Source organism: Perognathus longimembris, unplaced genomic scaffold (genome assembly GCF_023159225.1).
Source record: "Perognathus longimembris pacificus isolate PPM17 unplaced genomic scaffold, ASM2315922v1 HiC_scaffold_5290, whole genome shotgun sequence".
NCBI classification, from domain to species: domain Eukaryota; kingdom Metazoa; phylum Chordata; class Mammalia; order Rodentia; family Heteromyidae; genus Perognathus; species Perognathus longimembris.
This window is the reverse complement of record NW_025960701.1, coordinates 141,890-167,837: the sequence shown is the minus strand read 5'-3', so window position 1 is coordinate 167,837 and position 25,948 is coordinate 141,890. Positions and strand designations below refer to the sequence as shown.

Sequence of the window (25,948 nt, the reverse complement as noted above, 5' to 3'; positions counted from 1 at the left end):
GCTCTGGTGATCACCAGAGCGGGTCCGCCTCCGGGGCCGTGCTGTGTGGCCTGCCCTTGAGCAGGGAGGGGCAGCCTGCCCTGCAACAGGGACCTCTGTGTGTGCGGCGGTGGCTCCCGGCCCCGGGCCGGGCGCCTCTGCAGATAAGGCATTAACAGTGCTGCCCGCGGACCGCGCCCCGCGGATCTGCTGACGCCCTCCTTTCGGCCCAGGTGCACAGGGTGAGGTGCCAAAGGTTCTCTATAAAGCTCGGAGGCTGCTGGCCACCCACCACTCCGCCCCTCCAGCGCCTGCCCTGCCAGTGTGCGTGCCAGGCTGCCCCACGACCACCATGGTGAAGCTCCTGCTGCCCAACCCGGGCCTGGACGACCGGATCCCGTCCCTGGACCAGCTGGAGGACCATCGAGAAGAAGGAGGCCAGCTCCCGGCCCCAGTGGGACAACAAGGCTCAGTACATGCTCACCTGCGTGGGCTTCTGCGTGGGACTCGGCAACGTGTGGCGTTTCCCCTACCTCTGCCAGAGCCACGGAGGAGGTGAGTGGGGGCTGTGGAGGGCGGGGAGGGGCGCGAGGCGGCGGCCGGGCGGCCGGGCCGGGAGTAAACCACAACACACCGAGGAGCTCATGGCCCTCCCCTGCAGCCCTCCACCCCACGCGTGAAGGGGGGGGGTGGGCGGTGGCCCCCACACCCAGCCTCCGCTCCTGGGGGCTGGAAGTTGGAGCGGGAGACACGCTCTGCCCGGCCGGCAGGCACGGGTGCTGTGTGGTGGCTTGAGGCCCGTCTCCTCTGGAGTGGGGGGACGAGGAACGGCTCGCTCCACCACCACCCCCACCCCCAGGGGAGCCCTCCCAGGGGCCAGGGGCTCGGCGTGGGCCCACCCTGCGGGCAGACGCCACATCGCCCCCAGAGCAGAGGCTGGGATGGGGAGGGTGACCCTCAGGGGAGTGAGGGGGGTGGGCAGAGCCCGTGCTGCAGGCTCTAGGCCTGGCCTGGGACCAGCTGGCACCCAAGCCCCGAGAGCAGAGCCTCCGCCCTCCCTGGCTGGCTTGCCCCGGCCTGTGGAGCCGGCTCTGGAGGGGACGTGGCTTCCAGGGTGGGCCCCTCCTCCTCCCCATCACAGAGCCCCTGCTCTCCCAGGAAGCCGGGTCTGAGCCCCAAGCTTCTCCCTGGACCCGCCCCTCAGAGGTCCATAGCCTGCCGGTGCACCTGGAGCTTGGGTGGGCAGCGCGGCCGGCCTGGATGACGGGCACAGCCCTGCCCGGCGGCTCTGCGCCTTTCACCCCCGACTCCACAGAACCTGCTGCGCTCAGGATCTTTCTAGTCAGGGTCAGCCGCGGGCTCCTGGGCAAAACTTCCATCGCCACTCAGAACCCTGGGACCCAGGCTCTTACCTCCTAGACACTCCTCCTTGTCGGGGGCGTCGGGGCCCAGAACTGGCTCTGCTGGGTGCTGGGTGTGCCGCAGGGGGTGGAGTTGCGTAGGCTCCAAATATTCTCCAAATATTCTGTAAGTGACTTTCTCTCTGACTCAGGCGAGCTTCTGTCTTTGAGAGGGCCCATTGCACACAGGCACTCTGATGTAAAAGTCCTGAAGCAAGCTGGTGTCCGTCATGGTCATCCAGTCTGTTTTGCCCTTACCTTCCCCCCCCCCCCCCCCCCACTCATTAAATGTTTAGTTGAAAGCCCAGTGCCCATGGCTCATCCATGTAATCCTAGCTACTCAGGAGCAGAGATCAGAGGACCATGCTTCAAGGCCAGCCTTTCCCTCACCTTTCTTAGGGAGCAGTGCTGGTCAGATGCTTGTGGTCCAGCCAGCGCTCCCCCCCCTCCACCCTGCCGGGACAGTGGAGGTCCTGGGGCCAAGGGTGAGGATGCACAGAAGACAAGGGCCACCGGCAACCGCTACTGCCCAACTCGCCCTGGCAGCCCATGCCCGGGGACCCTCCTCCCTCCCTCTGGACAGGGGGAAGACAGGCCCTGGCCCTGCTCCGCATTCAAGACCCCAGCGGAAACCACGCTGGTGCCACGAGAGGAGTGGGGGGGCAGGAGGACACGGAGATGGGGGGCCTGGGAGAGCAGGGGCCCGGCCCAGCCCCTAAGCGCGGGGGATGCAGCCTTTCCACCGCAGGGCTGTCTGCGGATTCGGACCTCCTGGGCTCCCAGCGTCCCGGCGGGTCTCTGTCCCACGCCCGTGATGCCTGAAGCCCGGGGACTTATCGCAGACCCCAGGCCCCCTGCTTCAGCTGCCCCCACCCCCAGCCGGCCTCTGCCTGATGTCCAGGGCAGACATGCCAACATCTAGCCATGAGTCAGGCCCAAAGGACTGGCCCCTTCCCTGCCGGTGCCTTGAGGTCCACTGCCCGCCCCTTCCCTGCCGGTCCCTTGAGGTCCACTGCCCGCCCCTTCCCTGCCATCACTTGAGGTCCACTGCCCGCCCCTTCCTGCCCATCACTCGAGGTCCACTGCCTGCCCCTTCCCTGCCATCACTTGAGGTCCACTGCCCGCCCCTTCCCTGCCGGTGCCTTGAGGTCCACTGCCCGCCCTTCCCCTGCCCATCACTCGAGGTCCACTGCCCGCCCCTTCCTCCCATCACTCGAGGTCCACTGCCCGCCCTTCCCTGCCCATCACTTGAGGTCCACTGCCCGCCCCTTCCCTGCCGGTCCCTTGAGGTCCACTGCCCGCCCCCTTCCCTGCTGGTCCCTTGAGGTCCACTGCCTGCCTCTTCCCTGCCAGTCCCTTGAGGTCTACTGCCCGCCCCCTTCCCTGCCCATCACTTGAGGTCCACTGCCTGCCCCTTCCCTGCCAGTCCCCTTGAGGGCCACTGCCCGCCCCCTTCCCTAACAGTCCCTTGAGGGCCACTGCCCACCCCCTTCCCTGACAGTCCCCTTGAGGTCCACTGCCCACCCCTTCCCTGCCCATCACTTGAGGTCCACCTGCCCGCCCTTCCCTGCCGGTCCCTTGAGGTCCACTGCCCCGCCCCCTTCCCTGCCATCACTCGAGGTCCACTGCCCGCCCCTTCCCTGCCCATCACTTGAGGTCCACTGCCCGCCCCTTCCCTGCCGGTCCCTTGAGGTCCACTGCCCGCCCCTTCCCAGCTGGTCCCTTGAGGTCCACTGCCTGCCTCTTCCCTGCCAGTCCCTTGAGGGTCTACTGCCCGACCCTTCCCCTGCCCATCACTTGAGGTCCACTGCCTGCCCCTTCCCTGCCCATCACTTGAGGGCCACTGCCCACCCCTTCCCTAACAGTCCCTTGAGGTCCACTGCCCACCCTTCCCTGACAGTCCCTTGAGGGCCACTGCCCACCCCCTTCCCTGACAGTCCCTTGAGGGCCACTGCCCGCCCCTTCCCTGAAAGTCCCTTGAGGGCCACTGCCCCACCCCTTCCCTGACAGTCCCTTGAGGGCCACTGCCCGCCCCTTCCCTGACAGTCCCTTGAGGGCCACTGCCCGCCCCTTCCCTGACAGTCCCTTGAGGGCCACTGCCCGCCCCTTCCCTGACAGTCCCTTGAGGTCCACTGCCCGCCCCTTCCCTGACAGTCCCTTGAGGGCCACTGCCGCCCCCTTCCCTGACAGTCCCTTGAGGGCCACTGCCCGCCCCTTCCCTGACAGTCCTTGAGGGCCACTGCCCGCCCCTTCCCTGACAGTCCCTTGAGGGCCTGCTGCCTCTTCAGGGATGACCACTCCACACGTAGCTCCCTACGAGCAGAGAGGAGACAGAGCCCTCGGGATGGGCGGCCATTGCCGACGTGGACATGAGCAGAGCACCGCCCTTAGTCCCCTGCAGCTGCCCCATCCACCTCATGGAGGACACCCGGTCCACCCTCCTGGGCCTTGGGGCCTTACCGCGCACCTCACTGAGTCCCCCACCAGCGGTGCTGGCCGTAGGTAGCGGAGGACCTGGCTGTCCGTCTTTTGGTCAGCGGGCTCGGGCTGCCCGGCAGGTAAAGCACAGACCCGCGCGTTGGCCGGGGAAGGGGGCCCCACGCCGCCTGTCCCCGTGCAGGGGCTCCCGTGCTCTTCTCATGGCTTCTCACAGCCCACGCGGCGGGGCGAGCTTCTTCTGGGCTGCGGGCCGCACAGAAGGCCGCTGCAGAGGCTCCTCCACGCGTCTGGCCTCCAGACGGCTCAGTGGACTTGGGGGGCCCGGGCCCTCCCCAGGCCCCGGGAGCGGCTGGGCAGGGGCTGGGTTGGCGTCCCGGGGAGGGGCACACCGGGACTGCGGCCCCCCGCCCTCCGCCCTCTGTCCAGCCCTCTGTGCCCAGCTTCCGGGCAGTGCGGCTCCGTGGTCACCCCAGGAGGCAGAGGCGGCAGCCCCAGCGCCGGCGGGGCTCCGCTTTGCTCCTGGAGCTCAGACTGCCCACCCAGGCTCGACAACGCCGCCCTCGGGGTCGCCCAGGCCTCCCCAGCGTGTGCGGGTGGACGGCTCTGAACCCCTCCCCCAGCTCAGGAGCCCGGCCCGGCCGCAGCCCAGGCTCAGGGCCCCGACGCCGGCGCCACCTCGGGAGGGGCAGCTGGGCTTCAAGGTCGTGACCTGTGAGCGGGCCCAGCTGTGGGGGAGGCGTCGGTCCAGCTCCCCCTCTGCCCTCCCCCGCCACCCTCTTGTCCTCTTGTCTTCTCCCTCCTCCTCCTCTCCCTCTCTACTTCCCCACTCCTCCCTCCCCTCCGCGACACCCTCTGCCTCCTCCTCTTTCCCCTGCTCCCTTCCCTGTCCATGCCCCTTCTTGTTCCCCTCCCTCGTTTTGTTTGTTTTTTTTCAGCCAGTCCTGGGCCTTGGACTCAGGCCTGAGCACTGTCCCTGGCTTCTTCCCGCTCAAGGCTAGCACTCTGCCACTTGAGCCACAGCGCCACTTCTGGCCGTTTTCTGTATATGTGGTGCTGGGGAATCGAACCAGGGCCTCACGTATACGAGGCAAGCTCTCTTGCCACTAGGCCATATCCCCAGCCCCTCCCCTCCTCGTTTTATCCCCGGTCTTTCCTCCTCCTCCCCGTCCTCCTCCTCCTCCCCGTCCTCCTCCTCCTCCTTGTCCTCCTCCTCCTCCCCGTCCTCCTCCTCCTCCCTGTCCTCCTCCTCCTCCCCGTCCTCCTCCTCCCCGTCCTCCTCCTCCCCGTCCCCCTCCTCCCCGTCCACCTCCTCCTCCCCGACCTCCTCCCCATCCCCCTCCTCCTCCCCATCCTCCTCCTCCTCCCCGTCCTCCTCCTCCCCGTCCTCCTCCTCCTCCCCGTCCCCCTCCTCCTCCCGTCCCCCTCCCTCCTCCCGTCCCCCCTCCTCCTCCCCGTCCTCCTCCTCCCCGTCCCCCTCCTCCCTCCCCATCCCCCTCCTCCCCCCCGTCCCCCTCCTCCTCCCCATCCTCCTCCTCCTCCCCGTTCCTCCTCCCCGTCCTCCTCCCCGTCCCCCTCCTCCTCCCCGTCCCCCTCCTCCCCGTCCCCCTCCTCCTCCCCCTCCTGTGTCCTGTGCCCACAGCACTCGTGCCGGGTCTCCTCACGCGTCGTGCCCCATGCCCTGAGCTCTGTGTAATGAGCAAATGCCAGCAGCTCCCGGCAGCACGTGCGGTGCCGGTCTCTAAGGACCTTTGGCTGTCTGCGGTGCCCCATCTGGCAGAAACCCTGGCTTCCCCCAGAGGCCGGCGCCTGCAGCCCATTCCGCCCTCCGCACCTGCTCCTTTCTAGAAGGAGGGAGCAGCAAACCTTGACAGGAGGACCCTGTCTCTGGGCCTGGTTCTAATGAACACTTGGCACTGTGAGTGTCCGGGGACACAGAGGCTGGGGACCCTGGGCTGGGGACCCCTCGCCTCCCACCCGGGCCTGGGCTGGGGACCCCTCACCTCCCACCCGGGCCTGGGCTGGGGACCCCTGGGCTGGGGACCCCTGGGCTGGGGACCCCTGGGCTGGGGACCCCTCGCCTCCCACCCGGGAGCCTGGGCTGGGGACCCCTCGCCTCCCACCCGGGCCTGGGCTGGGGGACTGCCAGCCAGGTCACAGCACTGGCTTTCTGTGTGGGACACAGAGCAGGCGGTTTGCTTGCCCGGCCTGGCCTGCCCTGCCCCAGGGACTCACGGGTGTCTATGGAAGAGAGGGTGCCTCTGCCTCTGTCTCTCTTCTTGTTTCTGCTCTCCTTGCCCCTTTCTCTCCTTACTTGTTTATCCTTGTCCACCTCTCCTTGTCAGTTTGTCCTTCCTGCATCTCTCTCCTCGCTATCTCTGTCTCTCCGTCTCACCTGGTCTCCGTCCGTCCTTCCTACCAGGCAGGGGCCTGGCTCTGCCAGGGGCTGAAGCCACACTGGGCCAGCCACTGGATACCTCTGTGTCTGCCCATGTCTGCGGCCTGTGCTTTAGGGACACCAAGATAGTAATCGGGGAGGGCCTGTGGGGACCCCAGCCCTACGTGGGGTCCCAGCTGTCCCACTCTGAGCCCACGAGAGATTCAAAGACAGAGTCGCAGGTCAGCGGCGGCTGGCTCCTGAGTACCAGAGGAAGCCCAGACCCCAGGCTGGGCCGGAACACACTGGCCCAGGCAGCTTCTGCTCTCAGTTCCATTCCCATGGGCAGTGGGCAGAGGCCGCTGTCCCAGTCTCTGCTGCTCACCCCAGAGGACGCCAGGAAAGACTCGGTCACCCCCTGCACTGGGACAGGGGGGCCCGGGGCCGGGAGCCCTGCTGCTGGCTCCCACCATTGTGGGGACAGTGGTAAAGTCGGAGGTGGAGGTGTGGCTCGCGGGGTAGACACCAGCCTTGGGTGGAAACAAATAGTGACGTTTCTTACAAGAGCCCTCGGAGGAGGGAAAGTGGGCCATCTCGGAAAGAGGTCGAGAAAACAGGCGTTGTTTTTGTAAAGGCACAGGGGGAATCATGCTTTCAACGGCCCAAGTTGTCGGGGTCTGAAAGAGATGGCCAGCATGTGCGTGTGAACACAATGGGACAATTAAGCCGTCGAGGTCACGGTTGCTCGTACAGCTCAAATAAAGGACACGGGTGACGTGGCCAGGGAGCCACTGCGGGCCCAAGGCCTCCCCCTCAGAGAGGGCCTCAGCCGCAGAGAGGCCCCGCGACCTTTAGAGGACGCCGCGTCTGAGCATCGCCAGCAGGGCGGGGCGAGAACCCGGCCCCTTGGAAGTCAGCCCTGGCCGGCAAGCACAGCAGCTGGCCGTCAGCCCTCCCCTCCCCCGCCTCCAGGCTGCAGGGCTCCGGACAGCAAGGGCCCGGCATCGACCCAGCCCTGGCCTGGAGCCCAACTGCAGTCTCTGCACTCACTGCCACTGGGCGATGCACATGGGGCACTGCTATACCCCTGGGCTAATGGCCACACTCCCTAAGTCAGCAGGCCGTGTCAGCCCCTGGACACAGGGGCAGTCCAGCAGGCATGGTCAGCTGTGTGCATGGGGACTCTCCAGCAGGCCGTGGTCAGCTGTGTGCATGGGGACTGTCCAGCAGGCCGTGGTCAGCTGTGTGCATGGGGACTCTCCAGCAGGCCGTGGTCAGCTGTGTGCATGGGGACAGTCCAGCAGGTGGTGTCAGGTGTGTGCATGGGGACTGTCCAGCAGGCCGTGGTCAGCTGTGTGCATGGGGACAGTCCAGCAGGTGGTGTCAGGTGTGTGCATGGGGGACTCTCCAGCAGGCATGGTCAGCTGTGTGCATGGGGACTGTCCAGCAGGTGGTGTCAGGCTGTGTGCATGGGGACTGTCCAGTAGGCCGTGGTCAGCTGTGTGCATGGGGACAGTCCAGCAGGTGGTGTCAGGCTGTGTGCATGGGGACTGTCCAGCAGGCCGTGGTCAGCTGTGTGCATGGGGACTCTCCAGCAGGCCGTGGTCAGCTGTGTGCATGGGGACTGTCCAGCAGGCCGTGGTCAGCTGTGTGCATGGGGACTCTCCAGCAGGCCGTGGTCAGCTGTGTGCATGGAGACTGTCCAGCAGGTGGTGTCAGCTGTGTGCATGGGGACTCTCCAGCAGGCATGGTCAGCTGTGTGCATGGGGACTGTCCAGCAGGCCGTGGTCAGCTGTGTGCATGGGGACTGTCCAGCAGGTGGTGTCAGGTGTGTGCATGGGGACAGTCCAGCAGGTGGTGTCAGGCTGTGTGCATGGGGACTGTCCAGCAGGCCATGGTCAGCTGTGTGCATGGGGACAGTCCAGCAGGTGGTGTCAGGTGTGTGCATGGGGACTGTGCAGCAGGCCGTGGTCAGCTGTGTGCATGGGGACTGTCCAGCAGGCCGTGGTCAGCTGTGTGCATGGGGACAGTCCAGCAGGTGGTGTCAGGCTGTGTGCATGGGGACAGTCCAGCAGGCCGTGGTCAGCTGTGTGCATGGGGACTGTCCAGCAGGCCGTGGTCAGCTGTGTGCATGGGGACAGTCCAGCAGGTGGTGTCAGGTGTGTGCATGGGGACTCTCCAGCAGGCCGTGGTCAGCTGTGTGCATGGGGACAGTCCAGCAGGTGGTGTCAGGTGTGTGCATGGGGACTCTCCAGCAGGCATGGTCAGCTGTGTGCATGGGGACTGTCCAGCAGGTGGTGTCAGCTGTGTGCATGGGGACAGTCCAGCAGGTGGTGTCAGGTGTGTGCATGGGGACTCTCCAGCAGCCGTGGTCAGCTGTGTGCATGGGGACAGTCCAGCAGGTGGTGTCAGGTGTGTGCATGGGGACTCTCCAGCAGGCATGGTCAGCTGTGTGCATGGGGACTGTCCAGCAGGTGGTGTCAGCTGTGTGCATGGGGACAGTCCAGCAGCATGGTCAGCTGTGTGCATGGGGACTGTCCAGCAGGCCGTGGTCAGCTGTGTGCATGGGGACAGTCCAGCAGGTGGTGTCAGGCTGTGTGCATGGGGACAGTCCAGCAGGCATGGTCAGCTGTGTGCATGGGGACTGTCCAGCAGGTGGTGTCAGCTGTGTGCATGGGGACAGTCCAGCAGGCATGGTCAGCTGTGTGCATGGGGACTGTCCAGCAGGCCATGGTCAGCTGTGTGCATGGGGACTGTCCAGCAGGCCGTGGTCAGCTGTGTGCATGGGGACAGTCCAGCAGGCCATAGTCAGCTGTGTGCATGGGACAGTCCAGCAGGTGATGTCAGGCTGTGTGCATGGGGACTGTCCAGCAGGTGGTGTCAGGTGTGTGCATGGGGACTGTCCAGCAGGCCGTGGTCAGCTGTGTGCATGGGGACAGTCCAGCAGGTGGTGTCAGGCTGTGTGCATGGGGACTGTCCAGCAGGCCATGGTCAGCTGTGTGCATGGGGACAGTCCAGCAGGCCGTGGTCAGCTGTGTGCATGGGGACTGTCCAGCAGGTGGTGTCAGGCTGTGTGCATGGGGACTGTCCAGCAGGCATGGTCAGGTGTGTGCATGGGGACTGTGCAGCAGGCCGTGGTCAGCTGTGTGCATGGGGACTGTCCAGCAGGCCGTGGTCAGCTGTGTGCATGGGGACTGTCCAGCAGGTGGTGTCAGGCTGTGTGCATGGGGACAGTCCAGCAGGCCATGGTCAGCTGTGTGCATGGGGACAGTCCAGCAGGTGGTGTCAGGTGTGTGCATGGGGACTGTGCAGCAGGCCGTGGTCAGCTGTGTGCATGGGGACAGTCCAGCAGGTGGTGTCAGGTGTGTGCATGGGGACTGTGCAGCAGGCCGTGGTCAGCTGTGTGCATGGGGACTGTCCAGCAGGCCGTGGTCAGCTTGTGTGCATGGGGACTGTCCTGCAGGCCATAGTCAGCTGTGTGCATGGGGACTGTCCAGCAGGTTGTGTCAGGCTGTGTGCATGGGGACAGTCCAGCAGGTGGTGTCAGGCTGTGTGCATGGGGACTGTCCAGCAGGCCGTGGTCAGCTGTGTGCATGGGGACAGTCCAGCAGGTGGTGTCAGGCTGTGTGCATGGGGACTGTCCAGCAGGTGGTGTCAGGCTGTGTGCATGGGGACTGTCCAGCAGGCCATGGTCAGCTGTGTGCATGGGGACAGTCCAGCAGGTGGTGTCAGGCTGTGTGCATGGGGACTGTCCAGCAGGCCATGGTCAGCTGTGTGCATGGGGACAGTCCAGCAGGCCGTGGTCAGCTGTGTGCATGGGGACTGTCCAGCAGGTGGTGTCAGGCTGTGTGCATGGGGACTGTCCAGAGGCATGGTCAGCTGTGTGCATGGGGACTGTCCAGCAGGCCGTGGTCAGCTGTGTGCATGGGGACTGTCCAGCAGGCCGTGGTCAGCTGTGTGCATGGGGACTGTCCAGCAGGTGGTGTCAGGCTGTGTGCATGGGGACTGTCCAGCAGGTGGTGTCAGGCTGTGTGCATGGGGACTGTCCAGCAGGTGGTGTCAGGCTGTGTGCATGGGGACTGTCCAGCAGGCATGGTCAGGTGTGTGCATGGGGACTGTGCAGCAGGCCGTGGTCAGCTGTGTGCATGGGGACTGTCCAGCAGGCCGTGGTCAGCTGTGTGCATGGGGACTGTCCAGCAGGTGGGTGTCAGGCTGTGTGCATGGGGACAGTCCAGCAGGCCATGGTCAGCTGTGTGCATGGGGACAGTCCAGCAGGTGGTGTCAGGTGTGTGCATGGGGACTGTGCAGCAGGCCGTGGTCAGCTGTGTGCATGGGGACTGTCCAGCAGGCCGTGGTCAGCTGTGTGCATGGGGACTGTCCTGCAGGCCATAGTCAGCTGTGTGCATGGGGACTGTCCAGCAGGTTGTGTCAGGCTGTGTGCATGGGGACAGTCCAGCAGGTGGTGTCAGGCTGTGTGCATGGGGACTGTCCAGCAGGCCGTGGTCAGCTGTGTGCATGGGGACAGTCCAGCAGGTGGTGTCAGGCTGTGTGCATGGGGACTGTCCAGCAGGTGGTGTCAGGCTGTGTGCATGGGGACTGTCCAGCAGGCCATGGTCAGCTGTGTGCATGGGGACAGTCCAGCAGGTGGTGTCAGGCTGTGTGCATGGGGACTGTCCAGCAGGCCATGGTCAGCTGTGTGCATGGGACAGTCCAGCAGGCCGTGGTCAGCTGTGTGCATGGGGACTGTCCAGCAGGTGGTGTCAGGCTGTGTGCATGGGGACTGTCCAGCAGGCATGGTCAGCTGTGTGCATGGGGACTGTCCAGCAGGCCGTGGTCAGCTGTGTGCATGGGGACTGTCCAGCAGGCCGTGGTCAGCTGTGTGCATGGGGACTGTCCAGCAGGTGGTGTCAGGCTGTGTGCATGGGGACTGTCCAGCAGGTGGTGTCAGGCTGTGTGCATGGGGACAGTCCAGCAGGTGGTGTCAGGCTGTGTGCACGGGGACAGTCCAGCAGGTGGTGTCAGGCTGTGTGCATGGGGACAGTCCAGCAGGTGGTGGTCAGCTGTGTGCATGGGGACAGTCCAGCAGGCATGGTCAGCTGTGTGCATGGGGACTGTCCAGCAGGCCGTGGTCAGCTGTGTGCATGGAGACTGTCCAGCAGGCCGTGGTCAGCTGTGTGTATGGGGACTGTGCAGCAGGTGGTGTCAGGCTGTGTGCATGGGGACAGTCCAGCAGGTGGTGTCAGGCTGTGTGCATGGGGACAGTCCAGCAGGTGGTGGTCAGCTGTGTGCATGGGGACAGTCCAGCAGGCATGGTCAGCTGTGTGCATGGGGACTGTCCAGCAGGTGGGTGTCAGGCTGTGTGCATGGGGACAGTCCAGCAGGTGGTGGTCAGCTGTGTGCATGGGGACAGTCCAGCAGGCATGGTCAGCTGTGTGCATGGGGACTGTCCTGCAGGCCGTGGTCAGCTGTGTGCCTGGGGACAGTCCAGCAGGTGGTGTCAGGCTGTGTGCATGGGGACTGTCCAGCAGGCATGGTCAGCTGTGTGCATGGGGACTGTCCTGCAGGCCGTGGTCAGCTGTGTGCATGGGGACTGTCCAGCAGGTGGTGCCAGGCTGTGTGCATGGGGACTGTCCAGCAGGTGGTGTCAGGCTGTGTGCATGGGGACAGTCCAGCAGGTGTGTCAGGCTGTGTGCATGGGGACTCTCCAGCAGGTGGTGTCAGGCTGTGTGCATGGGGACTGTCCAGTAGGCCGTGGTCAGCTGTGTGCATGGGGACAGTCCAGCAGGTGGTGTCAGGCTGTGTGCATGGGGACTGTCCAGCAGGCGTGGTCAGCTGTGTGCATGGGGACTCTCCAGCAGGTGGTGTCAGGCTGTGTGCATGGGGACTGTCCAGCAGGCATGGTCAGCTGTGTGCATGGGGACTGTCCAGCAGGTGGTGTCAGGCTGTGCGCATGGGAAACAGTCCAGCAGGCCGTGGTCAGCTGTGTGCATGGAGACTGTCCAGCAGGCCGTGGTCAGCTGTGTGCATGGGGACTGTCCAGCAGGTGGTGTCAGGCTGTGTGCATGGGGACAGTCCAGCAGGTGGTGGTCAGCTGTGTGCATGGGGACAGTCCAGCAGGCCGTGGTCAGCTGTGTGCCTGGGGACAGTCCAGCAGGTGGTGTCAGGCTGTGTGCATGGGGACTGTCCAGCAGGCCATAGTCAGCTGTGTGCATGGGGACAGTCCAGCAGGTGGTGTCAGGCTGTGTGCATGGGACTGTCCAGCAGGCCATAGTCAGCTGTGTGCATGGGGACAGTCCAGCAGGTGGTGTCAGGCTGTGTGCATGGGGACTGTCCAGTAGGCCGTGGTCAGCTGTGTGCATGGGGACAGTCCAGCAGGTGGTGTCAGGCTGTGTGCATGGGGACAGTCCTGCAGGCCGTGTCAGCTGTGTGCATGGGGACTGTCCAGCAGGTGGTGCCAGGCTGTGTGCATGGGGGACTGTCCAGCAGGTGGTGTCAGGCTGTGTGCATGGGGACAGTCCAGCAGGTGGTGTCAGGCTGTGTGCATGGGGACTGTCCAGCAGGTGGTGTCAGGCTGTGTGCATGGGGACAGTCCAGCAGGTGGTGTCAGGCTGTGTGCATGGGGACTGTCCAGTAGGCCGTGGTCAGCTGTGTGCATGGGGACAGTCCAGCAGGCGTGGTCAGCTGTGTGCATGGGACTGTCCAGCAGGTGGTGTCAGGCTGTGTGCATGGGGACTGTCCAGCAGGCCATGGTCAGCTGTGTGCATGGGGACTGTCCAGCAGGTGGTGTCAGGCTGTGTGCATGGGGACTGTCCAGCAGGCCCTTGGTCAGCTGTGTGCATGGGGACAGTCCAGCAGGTGGTGTCAGGCACCACCTGCATGGTGGCCATGCAGACTATTCACCTACAAAGAAAACCTTCTAGAATGTGCAGCCTGCTCTGCCCCCTCTCCCGATGCATCTCAGCTCCATTCCGGTCTACCAGGATTCTTGACGGCATTCTCATTTGGCACTTAGGACAAAACCCGGCAGACAGTTTCCACATGTGCCTGGCCCCAGGGTGGCCTTGGCATCTGCCTCACGGTGCGCCTGCTCTTTCCATGCCAGGGGCCTTCATGATCCCGTTCCTCATCCTGCTGGTGCTGGAGGGCGCCCCCCTGCTGTACCTGGAGTTCGCCATCGGCCAGCGGCTGCGCAGGGGCAGTGTGGGCGTGTGGAGCTCCATCCATCCTGCCTCAAGGGCATAGGTGTGTATCAACGTGGCTGCCCTGGGCCCCGCCGTCCACACCGAAAGCCCTGGGGCCTGCCGTCCACACCGCAAGCCTTGCCTTCTCCTCTGCTGGGCAGGAAGGACCCCTGGCGCCTTGGGAAGGCTTTCTTTCCACCATTAAAGTGTCCAGGACAGGACAGGCCAATCCTGGCCCTGAGACCCAGCAGCAGAGGCCATCCGAAACCCAAGAGCCTAGGGAAAGGAGGGTCTAGACACTGGGGGAAAGACAGAGTGACCCCATGTGCCCGGAGTGGGCCCTGAAATGTCTCCATGGCCCGGAAGGGGGTGCTGGCTGCCTGCTCGCAGCACCCCCGCTGCCCCTCCCCGCTCCCACCTGCATGTGGAGGAGGCCTCCAGCACTGACCCTGAACCTGAGTCTCATCACTCATTGACACACGGGCCCAGGGGTGACCGCCACACAGCCTCCGAGACCTCACAATGTGGGTAGGTGGTGAAGGACCTGGGAGGGAAGGGCAGGGTCCACGGACAGAAAGGCATTCGGAGTCCAGGAGACATTGGTCCCTGGACAGCCCGCGGGCCCTGCCCACATAGCAGTCTGCCTTTCCTCCCTTCCTCCCTCCTCACCCCTCTCTTCCTGTCACCCCTTTTCTCTGCCTTTCCTGGGCGTGCACGCACACACACACACAGAGTTTTAGTTTTAGCTTTCAGAAAAGCATCCACACGAAACCCCTTCACAATCCTGCCTTCTTGTCTCCAAACACCGAGGCCACCGTTCACTGTGGGTCTGCCTCGATCTCTGCCCAGGACGCCCACCCACCTGACCCTGCCCACTGGGCCTCCAAGAGGGCAGCCTCACGCCTCCAAACTCCCTAGAGACGTTCTGCCCAGGGCCCCGTGGCCACCTTCCTGGACACGCCTGCCGGCAGCTTCAGGTCCCACAGGTGAGCGTGGAGAGCAGCGAGACCTCGCTCCCGCTCCATGGCCGTGTCGTGACACTCCTGCAGTCTCCAGCCTGGCCTCGTGCCTGGTCTTCGGGCTGAGAGGCAGCCTCCGCCTAGGAGCCCCTTCCAGACGGCCCCCGGCCAGCTCCCTGCCCACCTGCTCCCAAGCACACGGAGCGCACCCCACGCTCCCCCTGCTCCCCTGGACAGTAACGTCTCCCTCCCTCCTCTTGGCAGGAATCGCTTCCATGTTCGTGTCCTTCGTGGTGGGCTTGTACTACAACACCATCATTGCCTACATCATGTGGTACTTCTTCAACTCCTTCCAGGACCCTCTGCCGTGGAGCCAGTGCCCCCTCAACCTAAACCACACAGGTAAACCCTCGGCCAGCACCGTCGGCTGGAGACGCCGTCCCCGGCCTCCACCGTGTGGGAACTGCACCCCCCCCCCCAGGCAGATGCCCCTGCTTCAGGAACCGTTGCCTGCCCGTCAAAGCCTGAGTCAAAGGCTGATAGACCAGGGTTATGGAAAATCTGATGCAGTGGAACATTTAAAACCTCCACTGGGTGAGAAAAGAGGAGAAAAGCCTAATCCCATCGCTTCCGGGACGCGGTGGAGGCGACCATTGGGGACAGAGCCACGGGAGCAGGGCAGGGGCTCCAGGGAGCAGCAGGGCCATGGCCAGGAGTCCCAAGGACACTGCTATTTCCTGCAGTGCTGTGCACCCCCCCTGGGCTCCCCATGGGGGCTAGGGCAGGAGGAACAGGGGGAGGCAGTCAGAACCGGGGACACACACCATCGTTAGGACCGTGTCTCTTAACAAACCGCACTGCGTGTGTGCGTGCGGCAGCGCCTGGTGGACACAAGTCACGTGTACACACCTGTGTATGGCTGTCTGTGTACACAGCACGTGGCCGACTCACAGCCTGACTGGGTCTCCGCAGCTCGGGGCCGCTCTGGGATTCCTCTCTCTCGGCGACCCTCGCCTTGAACGGTGACCGGGATGTATCTCCCGTAGGCTACGTGGACGAGTGTGCCAAGAGTTCCTCCGTGGACTACTTCTGGTACCGAGAGACCCTCAACGTCTCCACCTCCATTGATGACTCGGGCTCCATCCAGTGGTGGATCCTGCTGAGCCTGACCTGTGCCTGGAGCGTGCTGTACGTGTGCATCATCCGCGGCATCGAGACCACAGGCAAGGTGCGGTCCTGCCCGCCGCCGCCGCCGCCGCCGGGGGAGGGGGAGCCCCGCCTGACCTGTACGCGAGCCTCGCGGAGGCACCGGGACCCCAGGCCGCCGCCGGGGGGAGGGGGAGCCCCGCCTGACCTGTGCTGTACGCGAGCCTCGCGGAGGCGCCGGGACCCCAGGCGAGGTGCGGCCCTGCCCGCCGCCGCGCCCGGGCGCAGGGGCGCAGGACACACCTGACCTGCACACCTGGTTCTGAGGGGCCGCCCTCTCGGCACTGCACGCCTCTGTCTGGGGGCCTCTGGTGCTCCCGTCTGCCAGACAGCTCGGGGGAAACGCCTGAGACACACTTCCCACACACGCTCGAAAGCCGCACGCAACACCGTCCTAGCAAAACGCCCCTTCACCTGAAAGAAGACTCACCAGAATGCTCCCGGAACCTCACGAACACACAAAGAGATGGGGAAGGGGCCGAGCCTCCGCCCTGGGGCAGGCTGACGTGTTCTCGTCAGAGGAGGATGCTCGGGGTGTCCGAACGGCCGGCCCCTTTCCCTGGGCGCTGAGCCCTGCCCCCGCCCCCGGTGCCCCCGCTCGCCTCGGTGTCCCCACGCCTGTGCCGTGACCCCTCCCCGCCTCTGCCCCCCACAGGCCGTGTACGTCACTTCCACGCTGCCTTACGTCGTGCTGACCATCTTCCTCATCCGCGGCTTGACACTGAAGGGTGCCACCAAGGGCATTGTCTTCCTCTTCACACCCAACGTGAGTCTGCCGTGCACCGTGGGGCTCCAGGCCCTATTTGGGGGGGGCAGAGCCTCCCTTGCTCAGTGTCTCCGAGGCCTCCAGATAGGCTCCCATCCATAGAGTGACAACTAGCTGAATGCTGTCCAAGCCAGTCCCATGGCTGAGGAAGTCACCTGGGGTCCTGCCCATGGGCACGGAAGACACACAGGCCCGGGTGGGGACCTCTGACTGGCTTAACTTTATATCTCTCTCTGGGGGGGGCTGCCCCCCCCGGGGGGAACGTCACCACGCCGACCACGGGTGCCCGCCGGGCGGGGTGCTCTGCTGCCCCCTCAGGGCTCCCTGCCGTCCTGTTGTCACAGCTGAGGTCTCTGTCTGGAGCAGGTCACGGAGCTGGTCAACCCCAACACCTGGCTGGACGCGGGCGCCCAGGTCTTCTTTTCCTTCTCATTGGCCTTTGGGGGCCTCATCTCCTTCTCCAGCTACAACTCTGTGCAGTGAGTAGGGAGAGGGAAGGTCTCCTCACTGCACCCCAGCAGGGGCCCCAGCCTCGAACCCCCCAGCGCCCCGTAGGAGGAAGCCAGCAGCGCCTGTTTTCTTCCAAATCCATCCACAGCGCTTGGACTCAGGGCCTGAGCACTGTCCCTGGCTTCCTTTTGCTCAAGGCTAGCACTCTGCCACTTGAGCCACAGCGCCACTTCTGGCTGTTTTCCATATATGTGGTGCTGAGGAATCGAATCCAGGGCTTCATGTATACGAGGCAGGCTCTCTTGCCACTAGGCCATATTCCCAGCCCTTCCCATAGGTGAATTTTGATAACAGATTTGCTCAGACAACTTATAGGTCAGTGGTTTTAGAAATCAGCGACCTTAGCACTTCACTCCAACTGGCCCCAACTGTGCTCAGTCAGGAGAAAGCCCCCTCGAATCTCCACCCACCCCAGTGTCCTGGGGAGAAGGCCCCTGGCCGAGTCCACGCCCCCACGCCCAGTCCCTGCTCAGCCCCCTCGAGTCCTCACCCCCAGCCCCTGGTGTGCACATGCAGAGGTACTAGTGTGCTCATAGATGCGTGGACCCACTTCCAGCTCAGAGATTTGCCACGTCCTGTGCACAGAATGGTGCAATGCGTACCCTTCATGGTCGGCTTCTCCCGGGACGGGCCTTGGGCGGAGGCTGGACGGGGGCCACACTTTGCCCGCCCCAGAGCCTCAGGACTCGTGCTCTGTGCACACCCTTGGCTGCCGTGACGTGGCACAAATCCTGGGGCCTTAGACCAGCACAGACGCGCCCAGGCTGTGGCTGAGTCTCCTGCGGAGCAAGCCAGAGCCTTGGAGGGTGGGCACTCTGTGCTCAGCTCTGCCCACCTGCCAGGCTGGCATGCCTAGCCAGAACATTCTGGACTTGTTTACCCTGCTTCACCTCAGAGAGGTGATCGACCCAGCCCTGGGGTCCACTCAGCCCCGGGGACTACGGGCTGGATTGCTCTCACATTGCATCTAAGTTAGGACATCCAGAGAAACAAGAAACCCGCACTGGTTGGAGAGATGTGGGAGGACTTGGCCTGCTCTCCTTGAGCCCGCAGGGGCCCCTGAGACGGGCGAACAAGGACCCAGCGCCCACCGTCCCTTACCTACCCGGTCCAGATTGAGATTTGAGCACCGGACTGCCCACTCCCAGTGATTCTGCTCTGGGTGCCCCAGGCCCCCGGAAGGTCTCCAGAGACACAGGAGGTAGCTGGAGGTGGGGGCATTGTGAGGAAGAGGAAGGCAGTTCCACGTGCCGTGGGGCCGAGGCTTGGACGTGGCCCTGGGGTGGCCGTGCCCCCCACTCTGGGCCCTGGCTCCCCCCTGCTTTCGGCAGCGCCGAGGCCCTCGCCCATTGCTGGGCTCCACTCAGAACCGGGCCTGAATGCGGCGACACCGCCATATTCTGATGGGACTGGGGACAAAGTGTCCTCACCTGTAGGCACTGAGTGACGCGGCCACTCCCTTCACAGCAACAACGTTGAGATGGACTCTGTAATCGTGTCCGTCATCAACGGCTTCACATCCGTGTTTGCGGCCACCGTGATCTACTCCATCATCGGGTTCCGGGCCACACAGCGCTTTGACGACTGCTTCAACACGTAAGTCACCCTCCTGGGACTCGGGATGTGCGGCAAGGAGCTGCCCCGCGTCCCCCATCTTCCCGGGCCAGCACCCACTCCCCCTCGCTGCTTCCAGGAACATCCTGACCCTCATGAATGGGTTCGACCTGGCGGAGGGCAGCGTGACCCAGGAGAACTTCGAGGCCATGCAGAAGTTGTACAACAATACCGACCCTGTCACCTACGCACAGCTCAAGTTCCAGACCTGTGACATGAATTCCTTCCTCTCTGAGGTAGGTCCTGTGGGGCAGTGCGCCATGGCATTCAGAGCCCGCGCGCCCTGCGTCGGACTCCAAGAGTCACGGGCATTGACTCCGTGAGGTCCTCGCTTGGCCTCCGGAAGAGCCGGACACTGAGTGTCGCCGGAGCCTGAGCCCCTGTCCACCCGCCTCGGGCCCTCAGCCTTCCCTCCCCGTCCCATTCCCTACTTAAGGCCTGGCCCCACCAGTCCATTGCATCGGAAAGTAGGGGTAAGTGCTGGACACCACGGCTCACGCCTGTCACCCTAGCCACTGAGGAGGCTGAGCTCTGACGACTGCAGTTCGAAGCCAGCCTCACCAGGGAAATCCATGAGATTCTCCTCTCCAACAAAGCAGGAGGTAGAGCGATGGCTCGGCGGGTAGAGAGCTAGCCTTGAGCACAAAAATTCAGGGACAGCACCCAGTCCCTGAGTTCAAGGCTTGAGACCAGCGCGCACATGCACACACATGCACACACATACACACACACACGCGCACACACCCCACACACAATGACAGTAAGTTACCCCTTGGGTTTTTGAAGGTCCTGAGAAGCTAGAGTCGGGTTTATTTTGGGACTGGCTGTCTTCCTCAGCCTCCAGATATGAAGGCAACCTACAAATTGTTGTCTTAGAAATGAAGGCTTTTGAACACAGTTTGCATGTTCTTACATTTTATGCGGTGCTTGTCACGTTCTGCAGGCTGCCGTTGCTCTGTATAATCTCAGCATTTTCTTTTCCAGAGCCACCTCCTAGTTTGGAGGCTGTTGGCCATTTTCAGGGCCCAGTGCTGTGTCCGTCCATGGGGGTGGCCAGAGGCAGGGGCAGGGGCAGGCAGAAGAGCAGAGAGACCCAGACAGGCCCTCACGTCTTGCCTCCCCACGGACAGAGGAGATCCTGGCAGGGGCCTAGGCCCCTCTCCAGATCCCATTGCCAGGACTCCTGTCCGTGGCTGGGTGGCACCGTCTTGGTGCCTGCACACCTGACAGCATTGTCCACGACGGCCCCCGAAGAGAGCATCTTTGGGCATACATTTTGATGACTTTCTCCACGTCCCCTCTGCAACCCCGAGCTACCCTGAGCTCCACTGCGTGGGCAGAGGGACCTGTGGGTCATGGCCATGTCCATCTCCGCAACAGGATGGGAACAACTCACGGGTTATAGAGCACAGCTGAGCGTTGGTCCTAAAATGCAAAATCTAGTGATTTCACAAAACATCCCAAGTCTTCCCAATCCTTACTCAGTGTGGGTTTGGTGTGGGGGGTCATTAAGGTGACCTCTAGGACACCTTGTGGTTGACAGGCTGGCATGGGAAGAAGGGAAGGGGAGGACGGGACACCCAGTAATTGTGACACTGGTGCAGGGTGTAGAAGGCACAGGCCTGGCCTTCATTGTCTTCACGGAAGCCATCACCAAGATGCCTGTGTCGCCGCTGTGGTCCGTGCTCTTCTTCCTCATGCTCTTCTGCCTGGGCCTCTCGTCCATGTTCGGTAACATGGAGGGCGTGGTGGTGCCACTACAGGACCTCAAGATCATTCCCGAAAAGTGGCCCAAGGAGCTGCTGACAGGTGCGTGTGGAACAGGCAAGCTTGGGAAGAATGACTAGTGTCACTCAAAGTGATCACTGGGGATGAGTCACGTCCTCACGGTGGTGCACTGTGTGGAGTGACTGGTGTCCTCGTGGTGGTGGTGGTGGTGCACTGTGTGGAGTGACTGGTGTCCTCGTGGTGGTGGTGGTGGTGCACTGTGTGGAGTGACTGGTGTTCTCGTGGTGGTGGTGGTGGTGTACTGTGTGGAGTGACTGGTATTCTCGTGGTGGTGGTGGTGGTGTACTGTGGGGAGTGACTGGTGTCCTCGTGGTGGTGGTGGTGGTGGTGGTGTACTGCGTGGAGTGACTGGTGTCCTCGTGGTGGTGGTGGTGGTGCAGTGTGTGGAGTGTCTGGTGTCCTCGTGGTGGTGGTGGTGGTGCAGTGTGTGGAGTGTCTGGTGTCCTCGTGGTGGTGGTGGTGGTGCAGTGTGTGGAGTGACTGGTGTTCTCGTGGTGGTGGTGGTGGTGGTGTACTGTGGGGAGTGACTGGTGTCCTCGTGGTGGTGGTGGTGGTGGTGGTGTACTGCGTGGAGTGACTGGTGTCCTCGTGGTGGTGGTGGTGGTGCACTGTGTGAAATGTCTGGTGTCCTCATGGTGGTGGTGGTGGTGCAGTGTGGGGAGTGACTGGTGTCCTCGTGGTGGTGGTGGTGGTGCAGTGTGGGGAGTGACTGGTGTCCTCGTGGTGGTGGTGGTGGTGCAGTGTGGGGAGTGACTGGTGTCCTCGTGGTGGTGGTGGTGGTGCAGTGTGGGGAGTGACTGGTGTCCTCGTGGTGGTGGTGGTGGTGCACTGTGTGAAATGTCTGGTGTCCTCGTGGTGGTGGTGGTGGTGCAGTGTGTGGAGTGACTGGTGTTCTCGTGGTGGTGGTGGTGATGTACTGCGTGGAGTGTCTGGTGTCCTCGTGGTGGTGGTGGTGGTGCAGTGTGTGGAGTGTCTGGTGTCCTCGTGGTGGTGGTGGTGGTGCAGTGTGTGGAGTGTCTGGTGTCCTCGTGGTGGTGGTGGTGGTGCAGTGTGTGGAGTGTCTGGTGTCCTCGTGGTGGTGGTGGTGGTGCAGTGTGTGGAGTGACTGGTGTCCTCGTGGTGGTGGTGGTGGTGCAGTGTGTGGAGTGTCTGGTGTCCTCGTGGTGGTGGTGGTGGTGCAGTGTGTGGAGTGACTGGTGTTCTCGTGGTGGTGGTGGTGGTGGTGTACTGTGGGGAGTGACTGGTGTCCTCGTGGTGGTGGTGGTGGTGGTGGTGCAGTGTGGGGAGTGACTGGTGTCCTCGTGGTGGTGGTGGTGGTGCAGTGTGGGGAGTGACTGGTGTCCTCGTGGTGGTGGTGGTGGTGCAGTGTGGGGAGTGACTGGTGTTCTCGTGGTGGTGGTGGTGGTATACTGTGTGGAGTGACTGGTGTCCTCGTGGTGGTGGTGGTGGTGCAGTGTGGGGAGTGACTGGTGTCCTCGTGGTGGTGGTGGTGGTGCAGTGTGGGGAGTGACTGGTGTCCTCGTGGTGGTGGTGGTGGTGCAGTGTGGGGAGTGACTGGTGTCCTCGTGGTGGTGGTGGTGGTGCAGTGTGGGGAGTGACTGGTGTCCTCGTGGTGGTGGTGGTGGTGGTGGTGCAGTGTGGGAGTGACTGGTGTTCTCGTGGTGGTGGTGGTGGTGGTGGTGCAGTGTGGGGAGTGACTGGTGTCCTCGTGGTGGTGGTGGTGGTGCAGTGTGGGGAGTGACTGGTGTCCTCGTGGTGGTGGTGGTGGTGGTGGTGCAGTGTGGGGAGTGACTGGTGTCCTCGTGGTGGTGGTGGTGGTGGTGGTGCAGTGTGGGGAGTGACTGGTGTCCTCGTGGTGGTGGTGGTGGTGCAGTGTGGGGAGTGACTGGTGTTCTCGTGGTGGTGGTGGTGGTGTACTGTGTGGAGTGTCTGGTGTCCTCGTGGTGGTGGTGGTGGTGGTGGTGCAGTGTGTGGAGTGTCTGGTGTCCTCGTGGTGGTGGTGGTGGTGCAGTGTGGGGAGTGACTGGTGTCCTCGTGGTGGTGGTGGTGGTGCAGTGTGTGGAGTGTCTGGTGTTCTCGTGGTGGTGGTGGTGGTGCAGTGTGGGGAGTGACTGGTGTTCTCGTGGTGGTGGTGGTGGTGTACTGCGTGGAGTGTCTGGTGTCCTCGTGGTGGTGGTGGTGGTGCAGTGTGTGGAGTGTCTGGTGTCCTCGTGGTGGTGGTGGTGGTGCAGTGTGTGGAGTGTCTGGTGTCCTCGTGGTGGTGGTGGTGGTGCAGTGTGTGGAGTGACTGGTGTCCTCGTGGTGGTGGTGGTGGTGCAGTGTGTGGAGTGACTGGTGTCCTCGTGGTGGTGGTGGTGGTGCAGTGTGGGGAGTGACTGGTGTCCTCGTGGTGATGGTGGTGGTGCAGTGTGGGGAGTGACTGGTGTCCTCGTGGTGGTGGTGGTGGTGGTGGTGCAGTGTGGGGAGTGACTGGTGTTCTCGTGGTGGTGGTGGTAGTGGTGGTGCAGTGTGGGGAGTGACTGGTGTCCTCGTGGTGGTGGTGGTGGTGCAGTGTGGGGAGTGACTGGTGTCCTCGTGGTGGTGGTGGTGGTGCAGTGTGTGGAGTGACTGGTGTTCTCGTGGTGGTGGTGGTGGTGGTGCACTGTGTGGAGTGACTGGTGTCCTCGTGGTGGTGGTGGTGGTGCACTGTGTTTAGTCCCTGGTGTCCTCGTGGTGGTGGTGCAGTGTGTGGAGTGACTGGTGTCCTCGTGGTGGTGGTGGTGGTGCACTGTGGGGAGTGACTGGTGTCCTCGTGGTGGTGGTGGTGGTGCACTGTGTGGAGTGACTGGTGTTCTCGTGGTGGTGGTGGTGGTGGTGCAGTGTGGCGAGTGACTGGTGTCCTCGTGGTGGTGGTGGTGGTGCAGTGTGGGGAGTGACTGGTGTCCTCGTGGTGGTGGTGGTGGTGGTGGTGCAGTGTGGGGAGTGACTGGTGTTCTCGTGGTGGTGGTGGTGGTGGTGGTGCAGTGTGTGGAGTGACTGGTGTCCTCGTGGTGGTGGTGGTGGTGCAGTGTGGGGAGTGACTGGTGTCCTCGTGGTGGTGGTGGTGGTGCACTGTGGGGAGTGACTGGTGTCCTCGTGGTGGTGGTGGTGGTGCACTGTGTGGAGTGACTGGTGTTCTCGTGGTGGTGGTGGTGGTGGTGCAGTGTGTGGAGTGACTGGTGGTCTCGTGGTGGTGGTGGTGGTATACTGTGTGGAGTGACTGGTGTCCTCGTGGTGGTGGTGGTGGTGCAGTGTGGGGAGTGACTGGTGTCCTCGTGGTGGTGGTGGTGGTGCAGTGTGGGGAGTGACTGGTGTCCTCGTGGTGGTGGTGGTGGTGCAGTGTGTGGAGTGACTGGTGTCCTCGTGGTGGTGGTGGTGGTGCAGTGTGGGGAGTGACTGGTGTCCTCGTGGTGGTGGTGGTGGTGCAGTGTGGGGAGTGACTGGTGTCCTCGTGGTGGTGGTGGTGGTGCAGTGTGTGGAGTGACTGGTGTCCTCGTGGTGGTGGTGGTGGTGCAGTGTGTGGAGTGACTGGTGTCCTCGTGGTGGTGGTGGTGGTGGTGGTGCAGTGTGTGGAGTGTCTGGTGTCCTCGTGGTGGTGGTGGTGGTGCAGTGTGTGGAGTGTCTGGTGTCCTCGTGGTGGTGGTGGTGGTGCAGTGTGTGGAGTGTCTGGTGTCCTCGTGGTGGTGGTGGTGGTGCAGTGTGTGGAGTGACTGGTGTCCTCGTGGTGGTGGTGGTGGTGCAGTGTGTGGAGTGACTTGTGTCCTCGTGGTGGTGGTGGTGGTGCAGTGTGTGGAGTGTCTGGTGTCCTCGTGGTGGTGGTGGTGGTGCAGTGTGTGGAGTGACTGGTGTTCTCGTGGTGGTGGTGGTGGTGGTGTACTGTGGGGAGTGACTGGTGTCCTCGTGGTGGTGGTGGTGGTGGTGGTGCAGTGTGGGGAGTGACTGGTGTCCTCGTGGTGGTGGTGGTGGTGCAGTGTGGGGAGTGACTGGTGTCCTCGTGGTGGTGGTGGTGGTGCAGTGTGGGGAGTGACTGGTGTTCTCGTGGTGGTGGTGGTGGTATACTGTGTGGAGTGACTGGTGTCCTCGTGGTGGTGGTGGTGGTGCAGTGTGGGGAGTGACTGGTGTCCTCGTGGTGGTGGTGGTGGTGCAGTGTGGGGAGTGACTGGTGTCCTCGTGGTGGTGGTGGTGGTGCAGTGTGGGGAGTGACTGGTGTCCTCGTGGTGGTGGTGGTGGTGCAGTGTGGGGAGTGACTGGTGTCCTCGTGGTGGTGGTGGTGGTGGTGGTGCAGTGTGGGGAGTGACTGGTGTTCTCGTGGTGGTGGTGGTGGTGGTGGTGCAGTGTGGGGAGTGACTGGTGTCCTCGTGGTGGTGGTGGTGGTGCAGTGTGGGGAGTGACTGGTGTCCTCGTGGTGGTGGTGGTGGTGGTGGTGCAGTGTGGAGAGTGACTGGTGTCCTCGTGGTGGTGGTGGTGGTGGTGGTGCAGTGTGGGGAGTGACTGGTGTCCTCGTGGTGGTGGTGGTGGTGCAGTGTGGGGAGTGACTGAAGTTCTCGTGGTGGTGGTGGTGGTGTACTGTGTGGAGTGTCTGCTGTCCTCGTGGTGGTGGTGGTGGTGGTGGTGCAGTGTGTGGAGTGTCTGGTGTCCTCGTGGTGGTGGTGGTGGTGCAGTGTGGGGAGTGACTGGTGTCCTCGTGGTGGTGGTGGTGGTGCAGTGTGTGGAGTGTCTGGTGTTCTCGTGGTGGTGGTGGTGGTGGTGCAGTGTGGGGAGTGACTGGTGTTCTCGTGGTGGTGGTGGTGGTGTACTGCGTGGAGTGTCTGGTGTCCTCGTGGTGGTGGTGGTGGTGCAGTGTGTGGAGTGTCTGGTGTCCTCGTGGTGGTGGTGGTGGTGCAGTGTGTGGAGTGTCTGGTGTCCTCGTGGTGGTGGTGGTGGTGCAGTGTGTGGAGTGACTGGTGTCCTCGTGGTGGTGGTGGTGGTGCAGTGTGTGGAGTGACTGGTGTCCTCGTGGTGGTGGTGGTGGTGCAGTGTGTGGAGTGTCTGGTGTCCTCGTGGTGGTGGTGGTGGTGTAGTGTGTGGAGTGACTGGTGTTCTCGTGGTGGTGGTGGTGGTGGTGGTGTACTGTGGGGAGTGACTGGTGTCCTCGTGGTGGTGGTGGTGGTGGTGGTGCAGTGTGGGGAGTGACTGGTGTCCTCGTGGTGGTGGTGGTGGTGCAGTGTGGGGAGTGACTGGTGTCCTCGTGGTGGTGGTGGTGGTGCAGTGTGGGGAGTGACTGGTGTTCTCGTGGTGGTGGTGGTGGTATACTGTGTGGAGTGACTGGTGTCCTCGTGGTGGTGGTGGTGGTGCAGTGTGGGGAGTGACTGGTGTCCTCGTGGTGGTGGTGGTGGTGCAGTGTGGGGAGTGACTGGTGTCCTCGTGGTGGTGGTGGTGGTGCAGTGTGGGGAGTGACTGGTGTCCTCGTGGTGATGGTGGTGGTGCAGTGTGGGGAGTGACTGGTGTCCTCGTGGTGGTGGTGGTGGTGGTGGTGCAGTGTGGGGAGTGACTGGTGTTCTCGTGGTGGTGGTGGTGGTGGTGGTGGTGCAGTGTGGGGAGTGACTGGTGTCCTCGTGGTGGTGGTGGTGGTGCAGTGTGGGGAGTGACTGGTGTCCTCGTGGTGGTGGTGGTGGTGCAGTGTGTGGAGTGTCTGGTGTTCTCGTGGTGGTGGTGGTGGTGGTGCAGTGTGGGGA

At 63.4% G+C, this 25,948-nt stretch overlaps 1 protein-coding gene across 1 annotated transcript in view; it reads left to right on the top strand.

Moving 5' to 3' along the window:
• Positions 1-285: 285 nt before the first annotated feature.
• LOC125345091 (sodium-dependent neutral amino acid transporter B(0)AT1-like) overlaps positions 286-25,948 on the top strand; it is a 34,185-nt gene continuing 8,522 nt past the window's right edge. Inside the window, 11 exon segments of the mRNA XM_048337333.1 lie at positions 286-397; positions 399-534; positions 13,295-13,417; positions 13,420-13,434; positions 14,597-14,734; positions 15,379-15,560; positions 16,194-16,304; positions 16,671-16,783; positions 18,282-18,410; positions 18,508-18,664; positions 20,033-20,237. Of these exon segments, the coding sequence (XP_048193290.1) occupies positions 332-397; positions 399-534; positions 13,295-13,417; positions 13,420-13,434; positions 14,597-14,734; positions 15,379-15,560; positions 16,194-16,304; positions 16,671-16,783; positions 18,282-18,410; positions 18,508-18,664; positions 20,033-20,237 (1,375 nt within the window). The 5' untranslated portion in view covers positions 286-331.